The sequence below is a fragment of the Bacillus rossius genome, chromosome 2 (genome assembly GCF_032445375.1).
Source record: "Bacillus rossius redtenbacheri isolate Brsri chromosome 2, Brsri_v3, whole genome shotgun sequence".
In the NCBI taxonomy this organism is placed as follows: Eukaryota; Metazoa; Arthropoda; class Insecta; order Phasmatodea; family Bacillidae; genus Bacillus; species Bacillus rossius.
The window spans coordinates 123,899,944-123,925,181 of NC_086331.1; the positions used below are offsets into that span (position 1 = coordinate 123,899,944).

Here is a 25,238-nt window from a genome sequence, read left to right on the forward strand (position 1 = left end):
GGTAGTTGAAAGCATTTTGGCATCTCGACATCGATGCTTTATTGGGTGGGGGATGAAAACTAAGCATATCCAATACATCTTTTTATATTGAAATATTATTTGAACTTTTATGAAAGTTAAAAGCTCTTCCCAATACTTTTAATAAACAAAATATAACCTTAAAGAGACTCACTGTAAGTTTTAACTTATATTAAGGAACTGGTAATTTTTTTGAAATTCTTATAAAAATAGAGCTGTTCACAGTATCATCTCTCATGAATATTTTCACTGTATGTTCTAAATTCTTTTCAAATATGTGGCATTTTAGGTCTAGCACAGCTACTAAGTTATTCTGTGAATTGTAACCCAAATATTATGCTGAGGTAATACATTAACCCCAATTCAAATTAACCACATATATATTTTCAATTATTTATAAGGCTTGTAGCATGGTTTCTTTTATGAAGTAGTTTGCATAAAATGTTTTGAAAGTAAATGTTTCTACAGATGCATTAACAAAGCTTCGGTTGTTACTAAACATTAGTAACCAGGATTGAAGCCCCACTAGTGATTATATTTATTGTATATGTACTTTGCTATGCGAGCATGATATGAATGAAAAATCATTAAATTACATAAATAAGGAACTATAAAATGTGTGTTACGTGTTTAATGATATTAACAAATTAATGTATCTCATTGAAGGTATGGCTTAAATATTCATTTAAAAAAAAGTGTTAATATGTGATATTAATTAAAGAAAGAAAGTTTTTACATGTTAGGATTGATAAAATGGTCTTACCAAACAAAAATTACAAATTTTGGCAAACCTTTTCAAGTCTAGTGTGATGCTTTATATAATGTACAGGGTAATTATAAAGTCTGTGAAAAATTTCATAAAATCGGTACAGCGAAATGGGAAAGAATAACGTAACAAATTATATACTCCTGAAAGAACAACTCTCAAAATTTTTTTGAATGAAGCGCCAAAAAGCTATTTTAAAAAACATCCGACAGGGGCGCTAGTGCATGCAGTTACTGAAAATGGCTGCGAACCAGGCAGAGAAAGCCTTTTGTGTGCTTGAATACGCCCGTAGCGAATCGGTAGTGAGTGTCCAAAGAGCTTTCCGTGGCAAGTTTAACAAAACACCACCAGTTTACAATAGCATAATGAAGTGGTACAAGAAATTTGAGGAAGACAGCTGTTTGTGCGACGCAAAACAGTCGGGTCGGCCAGGCGTGTCACAACAGACAGTGGATTGTGTACGGGACGTGATGGTGCGGAGTCCCAAGAAGTCAACTTATCGGGCTAGTGCAGAATTGAACATCCCTCGGCCAACAGTGTGGAAAATTCTTTGTAAGCGATTAAGAGTGAAGCCGTACAAATTGCAGCTTCTGCAAGTCATCAGCCACGATGACAAATTGCTCCAACTGCAGTTCTGCATTGCCATGCAGAACCGTCTTGAAGACGATGGCTTTGCAAGCAAATTATTCTTCAGTGACGAAGCCACTTTTCATCTCTCAGCAAGAGTCAACCGACACAACACACACATATGGGGGACAGAGAATCCACATGCAACTCTCGAACACGTCCGAGATTCGCCAAAAGTTAACGCGTTCTGTGCCATGTCAAACAACAGTTTATGGCCCCTTCTTCTTCACTGAGAGAACTGTCACTGGTATCACCTACCTTGACATGCTGCAATTGTGGCTTATGCCACAACTTGAAGCTGATAGCAGGGACTTCATCTTCCAACAAGATGGTGCTCCACCTCATTACCACAATGTGGTACGAGATTATCTGAATGAGATGTTGCCACATCGCTGGATGGGCCGTGGGGCGGCCGCTGACAAGTGCTACTCCCGTGGCCACCACGATCACCGGACTTGACACCTTGGGATTTTTTCTTGTGGGGATACATCCAGGATAGTGTTTATGTTCCACCTGTACCATAGAACCTTGACGAATTGAGACACCGCATCGTAGCAGCTGCTCTTACCATCACTTCTGATACTCTGGGTCAGGTATGGGCAGAATTGGACTATCGATTAGATGTATGTCGTGTAACCAAAGGTGGACACATAGAACATTTATAACTAGTGAAAAAAAAAAAAAACTTTGAGAGTTTTTCTTTCACGTGGTATATAATTTGTTACATAATTCTTAGCCATTTCACTGTACCAATTTTTTAAAATGTTTCACGGACTTTACAATTACCCTGTATTATGTTTCGCTATATCTTTTCATACAATTACCATTGTTTTATACAGTGTTTTGATAAATGTATTTATGGATACCTTAGAGAAAGTTTTTTGTTACTACAGTAAATATAAATTGGAGACAGTTCTTTTTAAATAAAACAAGTTTCATATCATCATATATGATCGATGAGCCTGTATACAAATTAAAATCTCAAGAGAAATTTTAGTGAGCAGTATATAATTAAATTTGGTTTAACTTTTTTAAAACCAGATTAATAATGATTGAACTTTGTGGGTGTTTTGCAGATAAAACAAATAATGGCTTGAAAACTGTAAAAAAAAAATGTATTGTGATCAAAATTTAAATTTAAATTCCACAACTTACCAACATATCCAGGGGTACCACAAGCGGTTGCCATTACGCCAGAATCTTCCATTTTTGAAAGTCCAAAATCACTTATCATTATTTTGCTATCTTCTTCTTGACTATAGTACAGGAGATTTTCTGGCTGCAAAAATATAAATACAACTTAAATATGGTTAGCAAAAATAAACATTATTATTTCATTTTTATGGGTGCCTTAGAAACATTCATGGGCCAGACATAGGTTAAATACAAATAAACTACAACACCGGAATAATATCAAATAATACCCGTACAAAACAATACAAAACTCAATCACAATTTATAAAAAAAAGTATTAACATACACAAAGCATGACTCTAAAACCTTATACAAAAAATAAGCAGCATTCTTACCTGTGACCTCAATGCCCAATGCCTCATGCCTACAGGATATTCTCAATCAGAGACATAACTAGTGGTGAGGGGGGAAAGGTACAGACGGGAAAAATGTTGCATTTGGGAGGGGGTGGGGGGTGCTAAAATGACAGTAATTTTTACAATAGATATTTACTTGAATATCATAGTGTTAGAACAAAAAGAATGTTAGAGGGCAAATGAACTGAATTATTTGCATTAAAAGATACATACACGAATATCATCAAAAATTTAAAATACGGTGGTACATACCACTAAATTATGATACAAATACCATCTAGATTGTACGTCTGGCGACACTGCCGTGGGAATCGTGGAGGGAACTCCCCACCCAACCGTAGAAAGTCATGACAGTTCTCACCCCCGCCCTGTCCTGGCCAGGTGCCACAAGTCTGAACTATCTTCAGCTGATCACAACCACAACCCAGTAGGGTCATTCACCCACGAATATCTTTTCAGTTTGTAGCACTTATGTTTTGCCAATTAGTTTTATTGTTTGTGATTAATCTTGTGAACTGATTCAATTATGTTTGATATTCATTTTTAATCATAAAACACAACATAAAAAGTCTCGTGCAGAATTCAAAAGAGGCTCACCAGTCTTCATCCTTGTTATCATCTTGGCTTAATGTCAAAGATGAGAAGAAAGAAGATTTTGAATTAACTGAGGGAAGGGTTTCAAGCCATTCGAAATATAAATAGTTTATTTGGTTTCCCCAATGGGGCTCGGTTTGAAATAATGAATAGAGAGACACTTGATATAGCTAACACAAATAAAGAAGACTTAGGCAAGGACAAGTTTGCGATAGAAGTGGAAAGTTTTAAGTATCATGCCTTAGATTAAAACCCTAATATAAAAACAGCTATACCAACAGATTTTCTGCCGTTAATATACAAGAACGAACTTGAAGACACATACTCCAACATAACGACAGCATTTAGAATTTTCCTCACAATGGCGGCCTCTGTTGACTCAAATTAAAGGAGTTTTAGCAAACTAAAGATCATAAAAAACTACCTCAGAAAATTAACACGAAAACAACTAACCAACCTGAGCATCATATCAAAAGAGCACATGTTAGTATCAAAGCTATCTTTTAAGGACACCAAAAAAATATTTGTAGCCAAAAAAGCTAGTAAAGTTGAGTTTTAGTTCAAGTTTTCTGAGTTTAAATTAATTTATTCTCATACTTTGCAATAGATTAAAATATTGTGTAAAATGTATAAGTATAATACTGAAGATAAAAACTTGAGTAAAAATGTTATTTCGAATATTAGCACCACTTATCATAATCTGTTGATTAAGCACACACAAATTCTGATATCATTTGATAATTAAACCTTTACAATTCATTTGCAACATTTATGATAAGTGCGTAAGAATACAAAAAACATGCTACGTTAAGATTATTTGTCACGAAGGGTTTTAGTTTTTGGACAGGATTGTTTGGAAAAAAGGAGATGGGGCGACACCACTATCAGATCTTGCCTCTGGTAGAAACTAGTAATGTCCCTGTTGGCATAGACTGGGACAGGACAGATCACCAGCCACTAATCTCAATTCCTCAAACAAAACTGGTGCAGTGGTGTCGGAACTATGATTTAAAGGAACCAAAGTCATGTGGCCCTTTCCTATGTTGTTTCTGGGTGGGACTGACATTTTAGGCATTTTAGCTTCAACATATAACTGCATGTTAAAAAATCTGTTTTGTAAGTTATTGTTTCCTTTTTGTATTAAGTATTATTGAAGAATGGCTTATAAATAATTAATAATAAAATTCTTGCACAGGTAGCGGAAGGTACTGCAGCGAATGTAGAGCATACAGGGGTTTTAGCCAAGGAGAGAGAAAGCATGTGAGAAGTAGTTTGGAGTAATATAATCTTACTTTACTTCATTTTGCCTCTTTGCCTCCTTGTCTTATAGCCTGCAGTTCCTTAAAGCCCGGCTGTCAGCCAGACTCGGGGAGTACTTTTGCATGCTACGTAGCAGTCTGCTCCAGGTATTACTTATTACTTCAGTAACACTGATTTGTGTATTACAAGTTTTTGATGTTAACATCACATGCATATGATATTAGATATAAGTATTAGAATAAAATATATTGAAAAATCCATATGAATTGTTTATGACATTTAATTAAACAACAAATAAGAATTTCCCCATGTAGATTTTGAAATACTCAGTACAACCATTTTGAAATACATGGTATGGTAAGAATGGTGATTTTGTATAAATAATGTTTACAATTTTAGAGGCATTGGATTTGTATCTTATTTGTAACTGTAAATCAACCAAACGTTACATGGAAATGTACTTAAAACCAGATTTCTCTAAACCACATATATGCAGGTAGCTTTTCTTATTGCCTTACAGCAAATCTAACGTAAAATATTATTTTGATATATTTTGTGGTGAATAAAACCTGATATAATTGTTATGTGTATAACTTTCTTCATAACCTTTTAGGTACGAGACTTAGGTGGCCAACTACCCGCCTTCCTTTGCCACCTGGTGGCAAACCACCCTATCCCTTTTACCAGCATCGCGCAGGCAAGCCCCAAGTTTCAGAAGTTGGCTACCTGCTTTTGGCCTTATGTCACCATCACGTTGTCAAGTGGAGATCACAGTTACTTCACTGAGGTATAACTAAGGGACCCCAGTAAGCCAATACGAGAGTATACTAGCTACTGGAGTCGACGCCCCGCCGCGTAGTTGGTACTGCCTCGTCATCGAAAGCTGCATTCACACTGCCCCAACCGCCACCGAGCCAAAGTCGCAGAATTTTACGCTGTCCAAAGAAGTGCCGCCGCAATATCTACCGGACTTAGCATATTTACCAGCAAGACACCAATGCAATGTTTGAAAGACGGACTTAGCCCATCTTCAAACTGGAGGACTGCAGAACTTGGACCATAGATTGCATCCACTGAAGAGTTACTGGTTAGTAATGTATGGTAACAGTGTTACTATAATTAAGGGAACTTCGTAACAAATGAACCGAAGGGTTTTGTTGATACGATTCTATGCGTCTGATCAAGAGGGCATTCTGAAGTATAAAATTAATTATTAAGGAAACATTGAAAAATAAGGCGGATACATAAATATAGGTCAGGTGGCATAGGGGCAGGAGCAGAATTGATTATACTCTATGCTACAAGAGTAATTAATAACATTCAAGGACAACAGAAATGTCAGTCAACGAGCCATATTTAGTATTGCACCAAAAATAATTTACTGGAACTGTCAATTTATATGGTTGAGTTGAAGTTTGTGCAGTTACAACTTTACTCTTTCTACAGAAAAACGAAGCATGTCGGATGAGTTGGCAGCCAAGAGACAGCATGGGTAACTGGAGGGTGTTCGTTTTGGTGCATGATGGCAGCGAGTCAGCATGATCATCCCTAACAAGAGATGGTTCCACGTCCCTACAAGTACGCCTTTATCTACATGGACTGTAAGCTGGAACTACGAGTAAAAGCGTGTGCACCTTTTATTTACACCCACAATATCCAACAGGTGTTCGCCATAATGTACAGTGGTGATATGATAAACAGAAGCACAAAAATTACATAATGTTTGCTCTTGATTAACACTAATACGAATGTCAGTTGTGAAATTTGGTACTAGAAATTGCTGATTCCCAGGTGTCTAGTGGTGGTGAAATATGTGTATGTATGTGTTCCTGATTACTAGTAAAAAGAGACTAAAAATGCCACAATTCTTCTGTAGACAACTACCTCTCCATATCATTAAAACTGTACAGTTCAAAAGTTTTGTTTTTTCCCACTGTCACACATCTTGTTCGTGAATAAACATTCAGAAAGAATTTGCTTCTCACCTTATATTTTAAGTTACCTTATTAAGCCACCATATGTTTAGTATAATGTTAAAATTTATTTACAGAATTTTTTCTATTTTTCCAAAAAAATTGGAGGAAGAAAAAAATTTTTCCCTGGTTTTTTCCTTTTCATTACTTTCCTGGAAATTTTTGAATGCTACTCAGAAGAATGTCTGCTAAATGTCATACGATTGTATGAGGAAAGGTAGTATATTATGGAGAGGAGACCAATTTCAACTGGAGCAGTTGGTTAAGAGCATGCATTTCAACAAGAGCTGCTGGAAAAATGGACATTATTATGCAATTTATAACAACGAAAATAAAACTACATTGTAAAAACATGCAAAAACATTTTAAATCTTGATACTAACCTATATAATTCATAAAACAAAAAATTTTAAACTGTTGATATCAAATATTAACACTAACTTACTTAACCTCAAAAATCTAAAAAAAATATGTAAAGAGTATGTCACCTTCAAATCTCTGTGCACAACTCCTTGCTCATGCATGTAGTCCACTGCCTCAAGAACTTGGCGAATTAAATCTGATGCATCCTTTTCGGTGTATGAACCTTTTTCAACGATACGATCAAATAACTCTCCACCTGTGACACTGAAAACCCATCATATTAGTTTTAGTATTACAAAACAAATGATTTAATAATCTATCAAGTATGTGATATAAAAAATGGTAATTTACATGAAAGTAAAGAGTTTTCCATCCAACAAATTGGCTCGGTGGTTAGCTCTGGGCTGGTGAGCCAAATGTCCCGGGTTTGATTCCCGGCAGGCTCGGGTATTTTTCACTTGTGGAAAATTTCTTCCCAGGTCGACTGGGTGTTGTATTGTTCTTTACCTCCATTATGTGGAAGGCAATGACAAATTGCCACAAAATCAGCATACCATGGAAACCTCAGATGTACCAATGCTTCTAGTACTGTGGCATTAAGAGGCCTATACAGACAGTCTTCAGGACGTGATTGTAGGGCCTTTTGCTAAGAATAATTTGCAGCTTCCCATTACAGATAACACTGTCATTTTTTTTGCGTGCATAAGGAAAGGATGAATGGGTCGATCTATGATTTTTATAATGCTTTTAAAAATTCGTAACATAGGTAAAAATATTTCCGAATGTGTGGTTTTACGCAGCTGTTTTATGTATCGTGTGTAATGCATACAAAAAAAGTAGAAACACACAACGATAGAGTATTAATCGTTGATTAAAATGGTGTAAAAAATTACATAGGTCACCGCTGAAAAACTCCCAGAATTCTTCTACGACGAAATGCATTTCCGCACATTTATTCTGCCGGGAAGTGTCTCCCTCGCGCGGCGTATTCTTCAGCCGGCGACTGGAGCCGAGGAGTGGGGCTAGCGGCTGCTGTGAAGGCAGCGGAGGGGAAGTTCGTCTGACAGCTGCTCGGTCGCCTTATCAGCGCGTCGGGGTATCGGATATCGCGATAAGCACATGTATTCGCAGGAATAGTGTCTACCACTGAGGCCGCCTGGTCGGGAAGGGTCATTCCATGCCAAATCAACCAGAAAATAATAATTTTTGGCATCACCATCTCAGAATTAAAAAAAACTCGGCAAATTAGCAGTAGGTGTGCAGAAAAGTGCATTAGCAAAGTTAAAGCCCCCTGTGAATAATACTTTTTATACAGCAGGGTTGCCAACTTGTGGAAAAAGTGGAATTTTTGCTGCGCGAGGTCCAATAAAAATATTTGTAACTTCCTTTGTAGTTGAGTGAGAACCTTGAAGTAGGGCTCAATAGAAAGCTAGAAAAGTGTCCTTTGAGATAAAAATAAGTTTTACGAATTTTAGAAGAAATTTGTTTCAAGGTCATGGTCATGTAACATGTGACCTTGAAAATTTTGAAAAGTATATTTTTGAAAAATGTGAAAAAATTATATGTTATGAAGTGCGTTATTGGTCTAAGTGACATAAGTTTCATTTTGGGATGGATCTGGGATCAAACACTAGAACATTGTGAATTAGGCCATGTTCACTAAAACTACTCTAGTAAGGCATTAACACAATTCCACTTTTTCCACAAATTGGCAACCCTGCTGTATAAAAAGTATTATTCACAGGGGGCTGTAACTTTGAGAATTCACTTTCCTGAACCTGTACTGTTAAAGCCCTAAATTTCATTGAATTCGGTGATGGTGATGTCAGCAGGTGTGTGAAATGGCATTGAATGACCCGGAAGTAATAAATTCTAGGATTCAGGCAGTTATTCCCAGAGAAAACCTCAACCATTCTACGCCCACCATATCGCGCGGCGAGAAGACTCAGTAAGGCATACTCGGAGCCAAGTGGAGGTTACCTGTAGGCGGAAAAAGTTGAGCGACTGTTATTTTTACCCCTTGTTAGATCGATATTTGGCTTTGTAACAGCATCGAGAAGTACTATTATATGCACGATTTCTTTTTCAAGGATGGAGTTAAAAAGAAACTGGAGAAAATAAAGAAGAATCATCTTTATATTTATGCAACAAGAAAGAAAAATGAAGCTACTCATCTCAAAGCATACTGGAGTCAAAGGTCAGTTTGTTTTGTAATATGTCATACAAAATACAGATGGCGTTCATTAGCCTGCGTAGTCGAAACTTAGTCTACCTTGTGATCTCTCACCTCCAACACCTTCCCCACCATAATGTTGAGTTATCTTAGATGAACAGTCGCATATTGAAAAGTTTATTTAAAATATATAGGTTAAATATGTATGTTTATGATATGTAATGCATCCATAAGTTATTAGTTTGGACAGACTGAGCTCCCTGTTGGGAAGGGGGAGGGGGGGAAACAAACTCTGGCTCCTCACAGTCGAAGCATATAATATGTGTTTGTATTAACGTTGTAGTATTAACCTTTAAAATGTGTAATGTGTACATTTTTTATTTGGCACTGAATTATCAATTTATTCACAGGAATAAAACTATACCTAAACAAAACCATGTCAATGAAGAATTGGAAAACCAGAGCCTATCAAGAATTCACTGCAGCCATCAAGAACTGATTGAAAACGAAATAACTTCCGGAGTGCATGAAGTAGTGTACTATGAAGAAAGCTATCCGGCAAAGTGAGTAACTGTTTACATTTTATTTAAAACAAATCTAAGTTATTATTTTAGAGAAAGTAAGATTGGCAACACAAACAGTTCTATTAATTTAACAAATATGTTTTGGCCAAAATATACATAAGATTTTTGGTCTGTTCAGTGTAAGGTCATTTATTGCACAAAAATAAAGAAGTCGGTATTAAAAAGGATAAATTTTATGCATTGCAGGAAAAAATTTAAACTTGATAGCTGCAGTTATCAAGTTCCGGAAGGTAGAGACTCACGATGACACCTTGGCAGCCAGGGAGTAAAAACGGCACAAGAAATTTCTTCAAGAGAAAATGACACATCAGATGAAGAGAATAACTACTCTGTAACCAATGTCCTGCACAATGAAGATGGGCAGTGTATGTAAGTCCCTTAGCCCACTTTAAAAATAAGTTAATTACAAAGTGTTTTTAATACATGCTATTTTTCTTTCTTCAACTATTTCCTGAAAAATTGTTTACTTTTTTTCCTTCGTATCATTTGCACACGGTCGGGTAGTTATAATATTACACGAAACTAGACATTCTTTCGAAACTATATTTCTATCTAAATAAATCAATATAAATAGTTAAATGTTATTGCTACTGTAATGTGGCTCTTTCAGCTCTACAGCCATGTCTTACACAGAAATGCAACCGCCTCTGAAACTATTTGAGATGGAAGCAGGATGTTCTTTCTGGTCAACCACCGAAGGAGCCATTGACATTCCATATGAGCTGGTGGACAGGAATGAGCCAACTGTAGACAGTAGATGTATCAACAATTCAGAGACAAGCAATCAGGTTAGCTGAATAACAATTATATTGCTTTTAATTATATTGACCTGTTAAAAAATTACAGTTAAGTTATAATTTAACTTTACGAATATACTTCAATTGAAAAATTACACAACTACTCAAACTACATAAATGTTTTTATCAGAAATTTCACTAAAAACAGGGCAAAAAAATGAATACAGTAAAAAATCTTATCCCCATTTAGTGACAATAGACAGCATATTTTACTGACCTTACTTAAAAGTGATACACCATCCCCAGTTAAAACATAAACAGCATTCATAAGAACACTGATTTAAGCACTGAAAATGTTTATATTGTAGCAAGACTTTTCAAAGTATGCATCATACATTGGACAAAAAACTATTAAAGATACTACAGATACTATAAGTACTTTTACTGCTATCAATATTCCTGTTTTATTCGAAACTAGGGAAAAAATAATATATACATATTTTATGCACATAGAAATATAACATGATTTTAGGTACATTAATAGATATAAGTTATTCAAAAATAATATATTTATGAATGATTTCAGCCGAACAGTTTATTCATTACTCCAAGAAAATATCAACATTTGGATGAATATATTGAACATGTAAAGGAAGACAACGGTTTGATACTAGAAAAGCAGCAAAAATCCACTATGGTCCTCAATGTCAACAGCCTGACATGGATCCAGAAACATTTGAGGAACAGATTCAAGCTTTCCTCAGTAGGTTACAACTAACACAAGAGGACCGTCAACATTTAGAGAGAGACACAATTCTCCAGGCAGGAAGCGGAAAATGGCTTGAAACACATAGAAAAATTCTAACAGCTTAGAATTTCGGGAAAGTCTGTCGTAGACGTGCATTAACAAGCTGCGTTAACTTAGTTCGCAGAATTGTTTATACCTCCGATATTTTGAACGTGCCTGCAATTTATCATGGTAAAAGGTTTGAGGTGATGGCTATAGAACTAGAAAAACAAGAAGGAATATAAGGTTGGAAAAAGTGGACTCTTCATTGACAAGGAATTGCCTTTCTTGGGTGCCACTCCGGAAGGTGTTATTGGAGAAAAGGGTCTTGCAGAAGTTAAGTGTCCATCATCTGCAATTGAAAAAGATGTTACTGCAGCAGTTAAACAAGGGAACATCCGATATATGAGTTCGAAGGAGATGAACTGAAACTGAAAAAACACATTCATATTTTTATCAAGTTCAGGGACAGCTGCACATTTCAGAGAGGGAATATTGCATTTTTAGTGTTTGGACATCAGTGGAAAAAGAGATGGCAATATTTCGAATTGAAAGGGATGACAATTTTTGTAAACAAGAGATGGAACCACATCTTAAAAAATTCTATTATAACTGCATTTTGCCAGAACTGGTGGACCCTAGGCATACGAGGAGCATGGAAATTCGAGACCCTCCATACATTATTGACGCTATTGAAAAAAGAGCAAGAAAAAAATTTGCTGCTGTCAAGACTTGTTCAGCTGCTCATTAATTACCTCTGTAGCGTATCTTCTTAAAAAATGTGGAAATATAATATGTATTTTTTCTTAAAGTATTTATTGCGATATGACATTATTATATAAGAAAATTTAAAATCAGTGCGCTGTTAAATTATGCTTGTAAAAGCAGACCATCTAAATTTACTCAACTGTATCCATAAACTCATATGTTTATTGTCTTTGTGGTGTGCAAATGTGTTCAAATTCAATTATATTTGATTAAATAAGATGTATTTGTACAACTTCATACATTAACTTTTTTTTCTTCAGAAAAGCCAAAAATAATTTGTACAGATAAATCGATGATTGTTATTTTCTGAACAGTTATTGGGTGGAGATGCATACAAATATTTTAAACAGCAAATTGTAAACAATCTAAACATGAAAAAAATACAAGGTAGAAAAAATAACATGATTCTGTGCCGTATTGAAAATGCATTTTGGCACAATTATCATTACCACACTTCTTTTTAAAATCAATAATAATTGATATTGACAATGTTGCAAATATTCTATTTCTAAAGGAATAAAGAGTTAAAAATACATGATATGACATGCTAAGTTATCGCGTCATTATTTCAAAAAAAAAATATTCACAAACAACTGGTTTGTTTACGTTTGGAATAAAAACTGTGAACACTAGTCACACACCGTAAAAGCCACACATCTTCCTGTATACTCACTTCATGTTATAGAATGGGGAAAGTCCGGGTGAACAAAATTACGATTTTTGCCTCATAACGTCACCATGTTTCGGATGACTTAAGACGACTTGTTCCGTAATTTTTTAAACTGCAAATACAATTTGCAGCAACAAATAGTACCTGTGACTATGTTATATGACTTCGTTGAGCAAAGAGATGCATTTCAACCTGTTGTTGAAACAAACATATTTTTATGTAGGAATGTTTGTTAACTGATTGTTTCATCAGTGCACGCTTCAATTCGTTTGTAGTCGTATGATAAATTGTAGTTTAGTACGTACATTTAAATCTAATACGTATTTTATGATGAACGAAATTGTGTGTGTATATATATATATATATATATATATATATATATATATATATATATATATATATATATATATATATATATATATATATATATTACCGGAAGGGTGAAAAATCATGTAAACTGTTGATTAGTTATTTCTGAAACCCAGTAATAATATAACTACGTTCGTACATAGTATAAAATTGAAAATTTGGAAAATATTATTCTTTATTTGATTGTAATCATATTACTTTCTTGCTGGTGGACACGTAATAGCACACAACTTGAAGGATAACCAGACCCAAGTGTATAACTGAATTATTAATTATTATATAACTCAAGTCACAACTTAATTATTTAAGTAAATCATTGCTTGCCAATAATTGGCACAAATCAATTTTAATTTCTTAGTCAGCAAGGTTTAAAACTACAAACGAAAAATTTCCCAGCAAGGAAGTGTGCATGTGTCCGCGTATGCGTACCTGTGTTGTTTATGCTTAGGTATGCGCACTTGCTATGCTATGTATGCATTATTTTTGACTAGGTAACACGTAGGCCTACATATTTCCGACAATGATATTAAAATATGTAATATTTTTTGGTTAAATATAACGGAAAATGCATTTGATTCGTTATATGGATATGAGTTTCGTAGTTATGACAGCTCCATAGAACTTGCAATGAAAGTTCGGCGCAGCTCCGAAAGCTTGGAAAATGAGAGATCTCTGAGAATAAATACTCCAGCCAATAGTCTTCTCTAGTGTAAATAACCTGGCCAGGGGAGAGAATTGGGAGGTTGGTGGGCAATGCGCTCAACACAACGCCAAGTGCGGCCTTTATCCACTGACGCATAGTAAATAACTGTGTCTCGAAGGTAACGCGACACCGCGACAACACGAGACTCGAGGACAGAGCGATAGCGGGTACGGAACACCGCGATCTTTCCTAAAAGACACTGTAAGCTGGAATGACGGCGGGGTGGAAAGTGTTTCCCCCACTCCGCCTCCCAGTCGAAGTGACGCGCCGCCAAGATAACCAATCCACGTCTCCTCCTTCCAGCTTTGTCCCGCCCACCTTGCACGATGCCGTAAGCGCAGAACCCGCTGGCGGAGTTGCGCCCTGTCTGTATAGGCCTCTTAACTGGGCTATTTATTCATGCTCAAACACGAGTATCAAAGAATCATTAAAGTCAAAGAGTTTTCCACCATTTATATAAGCAGAGCATAATGGTAACACATACAAACCACATTTAAATACGTTCAAAAAATCTTCAAAGTTAAAGGAAACTTTAATGTCAGTTACATTTATATTTTAAGTAACATTACAAAAAATTACTTTTTTTTTACCTAGCCAGCGACATAGCCAGGCCATGGTTGGTGGGGTCACAATCACTCCCTTGACAATATTTGTCTTGACTCTGTTGTAAGTCAGGGTTTAAACATGTCATGAGGTATGCTAATGATGTATTGGGCACCACCACATTAAGATGGAGTTTGTGGGCCTGGTGGACACACTATCCCAAGGCATGACATCACCCGTGTGCAGAGGAGACTCAAAACCCACAGAATATCTGGCCCACTCTTGAGCATTGGGCTCACTGCTAGATATTAACTGGCAGGTGGACTATTACAAGTGCCCCGCATGTCTTACTCACTAGATAGAGGTAGTCACCACATGATCAACTACAAACATGAGAACTCCGAAGAGAATCTTTTTTGCATGTTGCAAATCCACTCCCCTAATACAAAATAAAATGATGCTGAAAAATGCTCAATGGTATAAAGCTGTATATGAGAAGTTTGGTTTATCCCGGTGGCTAAACAGTTACTGTTTTAAGTCCCAGTAAAAGGTTAAAATAAAAAATTTTAACAGTCTGTTACCCAAGGCAGGTCTCAAGAATAAATTGAAAGTGTTCAAAATGAATTATGAAACAGAATTATTAGGTCGTTCATGAGCAGCGATGCATTTCTAAGGGTGCTGGGAGCATTCTACTTCAAGGGATGATAACTTCATATTGCGCAGAAAAGGGTTTTAAATAAAATTTTGATTCTTATAAAAGTTGTTATAAAGCTTGTTCACGAGCCGAGCATGATGGACTCGCAAAATGTTGTCTTGAAAAATTAACTCTTTGCATACATGTTAACTGTAGGGCTGAACAACAAGGTGAAGGATACTGTCCCAATACTGTGCAGCCCTCAAATTGCCCTCTGTGAAAATGAGTGGTTTCCAATGTCTGTAGATTAACCCTCCTAAAACATGACCCATCCATCTCTCTGCAGGACTCTGCTGATTGTGTGCCTGATGCTCTCTCCAAACTCCCTTCTGACCAAAGTAACGCATCACACCAGCTCTATACTTGCTCCAGGTCCCATTTCAAGTGCTCTTTAGCACATCTTCTCCTGGCACCATTACACCAGGCTGTTAGTTAAGGGATCTGATGGCTAAGTTGTCCGTGTTGCCTCCAAGAAGGCATCGTGCACTTCTCTAGCATTCTCCTCTCAGTCCTAGGTAGTGGTCATTACATGGTTTTGTTGAATCGGGTGCAAGTAACACTATGACGCTGACATGTTCCAATGAAGTCTCTAAATAATGTTTTTTTAACATTATAATAGCATGCTTAGTAAGTGAAGGCTCACATACCAACCAACTTACTAACTCACTAAACTTCACTTAACTCACTGTGACTACAGAATTTGTCAGAATAGAAATTTTCTGGCTTTTGCAGGTTCCTCTTACAAAAAAATTAAGATTTCCAGTCATTTTTTAAATTAAATAATTGCTACTTCAACCAAATGAGCAAACCAAAATTCAAAAATTTGAGCTGTTTTAAGCCAAAATGGTTATAAAGTTTGTTTCCTTTTCCATAGTATGGTATAGTTTCATTTATTTTAATGTCTATTCCAATTATTAACTAAATTATTTGCTTGAGATTTATTCACATTGTTTTTCAGTAATAGAATGTTACAGTTTTTAAAGGGATTATTTAGTTTACATATTTTTAATAAAAATCTATAACAGAGATGGTTTTTCCTGAACTTTTAAAATTTCCTAAATATCCAGGTTAACTCACACCACTTTCAAGGTCTTTGACTTTTCCTGGGTTTCTATGTTTTACAGATATGTAGCAAACATGTTAAAACTATTCCTAAAAAGGTTACAAAATTTCCTACTAAATCACATGAACCCACTCCAAAATCACACAAGAATAAAAACATGTTACTTTTAGCTCAAAAGATAAATTCCTATCATACTTTATTAATTTCAAAGTTGATTAGGTATTTAATAGAAATAAAGCAAATAAATTGAATCATTAAGCAGGGGTTAAAATAATCAAACAACATTATTGAAACTCATACAATTATCCATGTCCAGAAGCAGTTAAGTAATGTAATTGCATCATACACTGTTTAAAATGTGTCTCAAAAGAGAGGGATAAAGACATGACTCAGGATGTTCAGTTTCATAACTAAAATAATTACTCTGAGATAACATAATAACTTAAAATATAAAATGAAATTTTGGGGTCACATAAGTAGGGGAGATAGAAGGTTCTGAGACAACTCGGAAGCAGGGGAACTGGTTAATGATCAGAGGAGGTAAACATAGCTCCTAGAATTGGGGATTTTATCTCAGGGCAGCAGGTTTTGATAAACATGTGCCATGTGGGTATTCAAAAAAGTCATGGAGTGGAGGGGTTGGGTTAATTGTGGGTTTACTCCTTATGATTGCTGAAACAAAGGGAGTATACATACTTAAAATCTTTATCTTAGGAGCATAAATATGTCTATAAATTATTTAAAATATGATACTTTTTTACTATTAAATACTAAAGCTACCCCTTTGTTTTTCTTATAAGAATACATGCCACTGTACATACTTCATATTTAATAAACAAAGGATGACTATTACATGACAGCTAGCACTATAGATTCTTATTTAGGATATTAAACAAATATATACATCTATAATATTACTAAAAAAAAAATTATTTCTATTATAATTTAACAGAAACCTACAATATCCCTATGCATCTCAAAAATGCATAAAATATATGAAATGGAATGGTTGAAAATTTATGAATCCAATATGGTGGGTGTAGTGCATTAAAAGCTTTTTTGGAGTGCTCTATGCATATAAAGGAACGTATTACTTATATGCACTACATCTACAGCTTTTTAAACATTGTGCCTTTTCCTGAATCCAAAATGGAGCATGTAGTAGATTAAAATATTACCTTGTTTGTGCATTCTATGCAAGACATGAAATGATGCCTTATGCATACAATGTAAGCATGGCAAAGGCAAAAGGGAATGTGCCCTAGCAGATGACATTACTATTAAAGATAGCGCTCTCGACCAAAATGCTTTTTGAAATTTATATTGGTACTCTCTTGCAACTAATTATGAAATTTTAGTGGTGTTCCCTGCCAGACAACATATATACTATAGCCTGCCACACTCTTGTGGTCAAAGCCGCTACTACTAAAGCCATTTCTGGAATTAAAGATGGTGCCCCTAGTAGACAACACTAGTATTAGTGCCACCCTAAAAAATATTTGAAATCATCAATTCATTATTTATTTATTTATTTATTTATTTTCTGACTGACAAATGTAGCCGAGTGGCTTTCTAACCTTGACATAATCAGCGTCGCCGGTTCGCCACCGAGAAACTGCACTTGAGGTTTTTTTACAAAATTAAAACCACTCATGAAACCTAACTGCAATCCTAGGAAAAAACAGTGTCATTATTCAAAATGGACACAGAAAGCATCGAGAATAACACCATCATCATCCCCTCCACTCGGTGACTTGTTTTAATACTCACATGGCACTTATCAACAACCTGCTGCCCCAGGTCAATGTCCATTTATACCTCCTCTAATCACTACCCCACTGGCCCAGAACCCTCTTGATCCCCACTAGTCATATTAAGGGCCCCGCATATCAGGACACACTTATGGTGTGCAGAGCTTCAGAAAAAACCACGTCTCAAACTATACGAGTGGTGTCTGTTTACAAAAAGTATTTAAAGATCTGGTGAGTGCAGATGAGTAGTTTTATTTTCCGGATTTAGTTTTGAAACTTTATTTTTAGGAGAGTAAAAATGGCTAAAATTAATTTCTTCAGAATAATTTTTAGGCATGATGATTCCGGTAGAGGTTCTTGAAAGCACTTGCATTACACCTTTATTGTCAATTCTACGCCATATATTTTTATGGTTACTACTCAACTCTTATAGTTGCCTTACGCATGACCCCACGACTGCATGCACTTTAAGGGCAATACCGCGCTAGAAGCACCAGCAAGCGTTACCATCATCCCGGCTCACTAACACAAAGACACCTTTGACTAGGTGGGCCCCTTAAATATTCTTGATTTTTACGTAATTAATGTTAATTTTTTATCCGTTGACAACAATTTTTAAGTTCTTTGTTATTGGTATTGGTGTTCTTTTTAATAATTACACCCTTTACATTAATGACACAATCATTATCTGCTTCACAGGACAGTATGATTTTATTTGTATTTAAGAGAATACATGCATTAGATACAATACAGTCGCAGTGTAAAATTGACAAGTCAAAAGTATTTTACTCAATAAAATACTTACAGCTCCATTATGAGGTAGACCTTGTGTTTATCTTCAAAAGTTTCCAGTAACTGAACAATGTTTGGATGCTTTAGCCTGAAAAAAAATTAAAATTGCAGAAAACAATTGCTGACAATTATAGTAAAACCAACATTTTACAAGATACCTTAAAAAAAAATTGCAAAATTAATAAAAGCGTGAAAAGAAATTAATGTGAAATAAAAGTCATTAAATTTGGAAAAATGTTGCATAGTACTGTACATGAAAATGTAAATCCATGAAATGTAAACTAAAAGTTTAAGTAGGAGTTTTACAAAATAAAATTTATTTATTAAACATTTTTTTTTTAAAAAAACAATACAAACAAGTGACAGTTTTCATATGTTACAAACAATTCAGTCTCAAATTGAAAAATATTGAGATGATTTAAAAAATTAAGTTGACAAAATCACCAACTTACATGATAATTTTGTATATACATGCATAAAATTATCACTACAAGTAATATAAAAATTTAGTCAAACATCTGTAACATAAAATTTAACTTAACAACAATAACCAGTAATTGTTAATCAACTAAAAAACTCCAAGCATTATATAAATTAACACTTTGTACATTCGAAAAACAGCAAAAAAAGTTATAACCATTTGCATCTACACCTACACACTGGTGTACCAAGGCTAAACAGTATCCAGGCAGCCTCCAGTATATTTCTTCTCCCCCATTATTTTACCTCCTACAAATGCAATAGAAGATTAAGTGAAAACAAATTCACTAATGATGTTTCCTTTACTTATTCACCATAGATTAAAATTTTTTATTATTTTTTTTTACATATTTTAATTATGTACATAATATATAAAGAAACATGAAGGTACTGCAAACATAAATGAACTAAACCCCTAAACATCAGAAAAGCAAACCTAAATAAAATAAATAAAAGTAAATACATTTAATTGAATATGCAACATGATAAAACCTTTATGGCATTGCAGGCCACTCACTGCCTTCCCTCAACTTTGCAGAATGTTCTTGTGACACGATGCTGTTAAGTAAAACAGTATATCAGCCGATTATATAGTTCAAGGTTATGGCAACCTAGTTTTGTATTGGTATTTTATTGGCATGAATATTCTTGTAAGTAGTGATACGTAGTTGTTTGCAGAGCTGGGCAGTATCGAAAATACAAGTATTTGAAATACGTATTTTCGATACTTTTGGGTATTTTGTATTTTGTATCAGTAGAAAGTTATGTCTCAGTATTTTATATTTTGTATCGAAAATACTTTTGAATTTGTATTTACTGTATTTTATAAAATACAAAATACATTGCGACTTGCATTTATAAAATATCTCATTTATTTGCTGGATATTTTAATTTTGGAAATTAGGATTGGCTATTTATTTATCTGGCACTAGTGAGTGATATCACTGTAAAGGTACATATTAGTTAACAGAAACGGTATCACAGATTTTACAAATTACTGTCTTATCACGTATGTTCATACATATCTATGGAATATGATTGAAAATGGAAATAAACATGGCAAGTGATTGTGAATCAGAAAAAGTATTTGTACCTAAGAGCGCTATTCTGGATGGAAAGTTTTTCACTGTTGTAGTACATTACTACCTACGCTTTTTACATTAGTTAAAAAGTTTGAAGAAATAGAACTCCAAACTTTCAGATTTGGTGCACCTCTTTTGCAAGCTGTGAAGACATCAGTTTTGAAAAAATTTGAGAAATATTTTGAATTAACTTCAGAGGTAAATGAAGCCATTATTGTAACATGTGCTCATCCATACTTCAAATTGTGTTGGTTACCTGCAACTGCAACTAATGAAAGCACGAGGAAACTGATCCAAGAGTGGCTGCAAAGGACATAAACCCACTGAGAGATGATAAGAAGAACAGTTACACACCAGCAGAAGATGATTGGTTTGCATTTGATGTCAATACAAATAATGAATCAAGTGTTGCACAAACAAACAAAAATGAACTTCAGTTATAACATTACTTATAAGATAAGGCTACTCACACGAGTATGCTAGATGGTTATCCAGTGGTGCGAAAGCTTTTATTACGATATAATACAAGTTTAACCTCTAGTGGTCCTGTTGAAAGGTTGTTTTCATTTTCAGGTATAATACACAACCATAAACACCACAGCTTGAGTGACACAATGTTTGAGAGACTGGTTTGTCTTAAAGGGAATTCGTCCTAGAGGTGGGTCGAAAAGTATCAACCTGATACTTTGTCACTGATACGCGCCTGTATCAGGTACAGCAAACGAGTACAATTAAAAAGTATCAAGCACTTTAGTATCAGTTCAGAATTTGCCTGGAACAACACCACGGCCAATGTGCGCAGAACCCGATCGCAGATGACGGTCACTTGGGCGGAGCTTGTGAAAGGGGAGGGAGCAGGAACGACGAATAAGGGATAAAGAAGGGAAATAATGTAGGGGAGGAAGCGCAGGGGAAGGCGTTGAAGGAGAGGCGCAAAGCGAAATTGTTACGAGTCGTTTGGTTATTGTCCCACATCAAAGTACGCTCAGTGCGCAGTGCGTGCACAGTCTCGTTCAATAATAAAACTAATGAAATTTTAATATTAAAAAGTACATTAATACAAGATAAAATATTTATATTTGTGCACCTAACATCTATGAAAATGCAAATAAATTCTCAGTTAACACTAATAACAGATGTAATCAACATATGGACTTTTTTTTCGAAAACAATTAGTAACTAGTGTTTTCATACATTAAAAGATTACGATTTTATCAAAAATTAAAAATAAAATAAAAACAGATACGTACATTAGTGAGCATACTAATCAATGTTTACGTTTCAAATGTTTCTTCAGATTAGTCGATGATGATTTATAACTCAGTTTTTGTTTACACAAATTACAATTAGCAAACTCATTACTTTCCGTTAAAAAATTCTACACAAATGAAGTCTTTTTCCTGCACTTATCCATTCCTTATTTCACTATAAAGATACTAACTACAAAGCATGACAGCCCGCAACAATGTACATGGTGGTAATTAATACACGGCCAGGACGAACTGCAGTGAATGTTGAACTGATTGATACTGGCTGTATCAGGCGGGCATGAGAGTAACAGAGGTAGAGAATTACCGGGCGTGATGAATAATGTATCAGAAACACCGATACCTTTTTACGCTGGTGATGACGGCACGGAGGATGAGTAATGCTGATACCTTGTCGCTTCCTGGGACCGCTACTGCTCTGATACAAAAGTATCAGATACTTGTAGCTAGGTACATTACTGTATCAGTATCAGGTTGGAACAGATACCGAAAATTGCTGTAACAACCCACCTCTAATTCGTCCTTCGTTGCTCACAAAAATTTTGCATGTATTTTGTAATTTCATCTGTATTTTAAAATACTATTTTGTATTTTGTATCTAAACTACATTTTATTTTGGGTATTTTGTAACTGTATTTTTAATAAATATACACAGGTATTTTGTAATTTGTATTTCAAATACATTTTCAAAGTATTTTGCCCAGCTCTGGTTGTTTGTTGTTTGATAATTAGTTATTTTATACAGAAAAGCCTTTAAACTATATTTTTACTGATTTCCACATAGTTTGCTGGGAAGTATTTGTTTAGATATATTTTTCAGTATTTTATTTTCAATATTGTTTTTAAGCATATATTTTGTGTTTGGATTTATTTGGAGGTTTTAATTATGTTTCTAGAGCAATGTGTGTTGTACCAGGAAAAGAAAGAATGAGACAGAGGTGAGCAACAAGACGGCCTTAAATTTCCAGACATTTTTTCGGGTGCTGAGACATCTGGCATTTTCAGTATGTATTCTTATAATGGGAAACTCTACAGATGTTCGCGCCCACGGGAGACCATATAATCATCACATTTTTGTGCCTGCCAATCAGAACAGACTTTGTGTTTAGTGTGTTTTGTTTTCTGCAGAAACGCCTCGATGTGAGGGTTATTATTTTATTGTACGAGAGAGGTGTATTGTGATTGGTTGTTGAGGTCACATGACTGCTTCTTCCCTGCGTGGTTGCAGGCTGTCACACAGCCTCATCAGTCATCATTCAAGTGCTGTGCCGAGAAGTCTCACAGTTCTGCAGCTCACTAAAAACTATTTTATGATATTGTAAGGACAGATAATATCACGTTTGGGGTCAGGGCCATACCGCTACTAAGTTTTACCCATTTTTCTCTTCAGTTTTCAACGTAAATATGAATTAGGCCCCAGACATGCGGCGCAGTCCACCAGGACGTTATATCCAGTTTACTTGGTACTTAATAGATGACAAGGTCGCTAGGGACACTATTTTGTCAAGGCACAGGACTGTGAGTAGTGATAGGCAAAAATGAGTTAAGTGTTATTTTGGGCAAATAGTGTGACATACGTAAATTTGTTACGTGAAAAAAATTAATTTCCCAATTTCATTCCACAATCTTTTATTTAAATTCAACCAGTAACAGTTACGAATAATTTAATAATCATGGACAGAACTTCCCACCCCACTAGCAGCCATTTCAAATTTCCCAATCTTTAAATAATTATCCACCAAAGATATTATACCATTAAATTAGACAAAAATTTTAACAATTACATTTTTATGATCATGTAGAAAAAAAAGGACAAAGGTCTCTACAGACACTGATTGCCAGGATAACAACCAAGTCTCTTGCTAGTTGGCACAAGCTGTTTGTCTGTGAGAGCTTATCATTATACTTTTTTTTAAACAGGTAATTTAAAAGATGTTTAATTATATTTTATATGTTGACTTCACTTCTGTTTTTCTTATCTATTATGTCCACGGATGTTCTAGCCAAACTTAAAACATTTGTAATCTAGACAGGTGGAAGGGAGGGTGAGAAAGGAGGAGGCAGTGTACCTGGGAGAGTGAATTGAGGTAGGACAGGGCGTTTGCAGCAAGAACGATGCAGAGACAACACAGGTGCAGCTCCGCCCCTTCCGCTTCATCTCAGGCTTCAGGGGCAGCCCCAACTCTAACTTTCTGCAAGGAAAAACTACTCCCTATACTTGCGACAGACGAATGCCTTTCACTCCAACTCCCCCCCCCCCCCCCCCGCCCACAACGCCATCACCTCTTATACACTAACACTAGCTCACATATACACTACAATTTGAAAAAATATTCTTGGCATGTTGTACCCTGCTGAGGAAAATAATGCATAATAAATATAATATTGCTTCACAGAAAAGAAATAGGGAAGGGAAAACAAATGAAAATTCTTAAATAAAAAACACAAATGTTGTTATATTCAATGCTCTAATAATTTCAAAACATAAATTGTGGCCGAGCATTCACAGTCACGGCCGAGCATTCACAGTCGCGGCCGAGCGTTCACAGTCGCGGCCGAGCGTTCACAATCGCGGCCGAGCGTTCACAGTCGCGACCGAGCATTCACAGTCGCGGCCGAGCATTCACAGTCGCGGCCGAGCATTCACAGTCGCGGCCGAGCATTCACAGTCGCGGCCGAGCATTCACAGTCGCGGCCGAGCATTCACAGTCGCGGCCGAGCATTCACAGTCACGGCCGAGCATTCACAGTCGCGGCCGAGCGTTCACAGTCGCGGCCGAGCGTTCACAGTCGCGGCCGAGCGTTCACAGTCGCGACCGAGCGTTCACAGTCGCGACCGAGCATTCACAGTCGCGGCCGAGCATTCACAGTCGCGGCCGAGCATTCACAGTCGCGGCCGAGCATTCACAGTCGCGACCGAGCGTTCACAGTCGCGGCCGAGCGTTCACAGTCGCGGCCGAGCGTTCACAGTCGCGGCCGAGCGTTCACAGTCGCGGCCGAGCGTTCACAGTCGCGGCCGAGCGTTCACAGTCGCGACCGAACATTCACAGTCGCAGCCAAGCGTTCACCGACAACGGACATGTATGCACGGTTCTAAGTCAACTAGAGCCTATTCCGTCTAACCTTCCATCTGTATGGTGAGCTGTCATCATTAACACTTCGCTGTTAAGTAAGTCAGATTTTCTGGGGTTTGAGCCAGCCCCTGATGTTTAATCTATAGTAACTTTACAAACTGATCAACTTAAAAAGTTCAAATCACCACCTAAGAAAACCAGTGAACCATCTATTCGCAAACAACCTCTTATAGAACTTCACACATCTGTCTCAAAAATTAAAGATCTTGTAAAAACCATTGAGTCTCTTTGTACCCAGGTCGACTACCTCAAAAATGAAAACTTTAGTCTAAAACCTCTTCTATTAGATTCACGTTCTAAAACTGATTTAATCAAGCAAGAACTTCGAGACATCAAACAAAGTTTGATCTCACAAAATGTAATAGTCTACTGTCATGGAATCAACCAACGGCTTGAATAGCAATAAGGTCATATGTTAACACATTGAAACCCCTAGAGGCTTTAGCAACAACAGCTCTGGCCCACTTACGTTTCAGCAAGAAAAGCGTGC

General features: G+C 36.0%; 1 protein-coding gene and 1 long non-coding RNA gene across 6 annotated transcripts in view; one reads left to right on the forward strand and one right to left on the reverse strand.

The window, feature by feature from the left end:
* LOC134529751 (calcium/calmodulin-dependent protein kinase type 1) overlaps positions 1-25,238 on the reverse strand; it is a 111,299-nt gene that overhangs the window by 49,876 nt on the left and 36,185 nt on the right. For all 4 annotated transcript variants that reach the window (XM_063364147.1, XM_063364146.1, XM_063364149.1 and 1 more), the window contains 3 exons: positions 18,799-18,873; positions 7,277-7,415; positions 2,567-2,690 (listed from right to left, as the gene is read on the reverse strand). In XM_063364147.1, coding sequence (XP_063220217.1) covers positions 2,567-2,690; positions 7,277-7,415; positions 18,799-18,873 — 338 coding nt within the window. The remainder of the gene's footprint in view (positions 1-2,566; positions 2,691-7,276; positions 7,416-18,798; positions 18,874-25,238) is intronic.
* LOC134529752 (uncharacterized) lies at positions 8,959-12,459 on the forward strand. Of its 2 annotated transcripts, XR_010074694.1 has the most exons (3): positions 8,959-9,348; positions 9,735-9,887; positions 10,095-12,459. It is a non-coding gene; the product is annotated as an uncharacterized LOC134529752 (long non-coding RNA). The 2 variants fall into 2 exon arrangements; XR_010074693.1 differs by lacking the exon at positions 10,095-12,459 and having other exon boundaries at positions 9,735-9,888.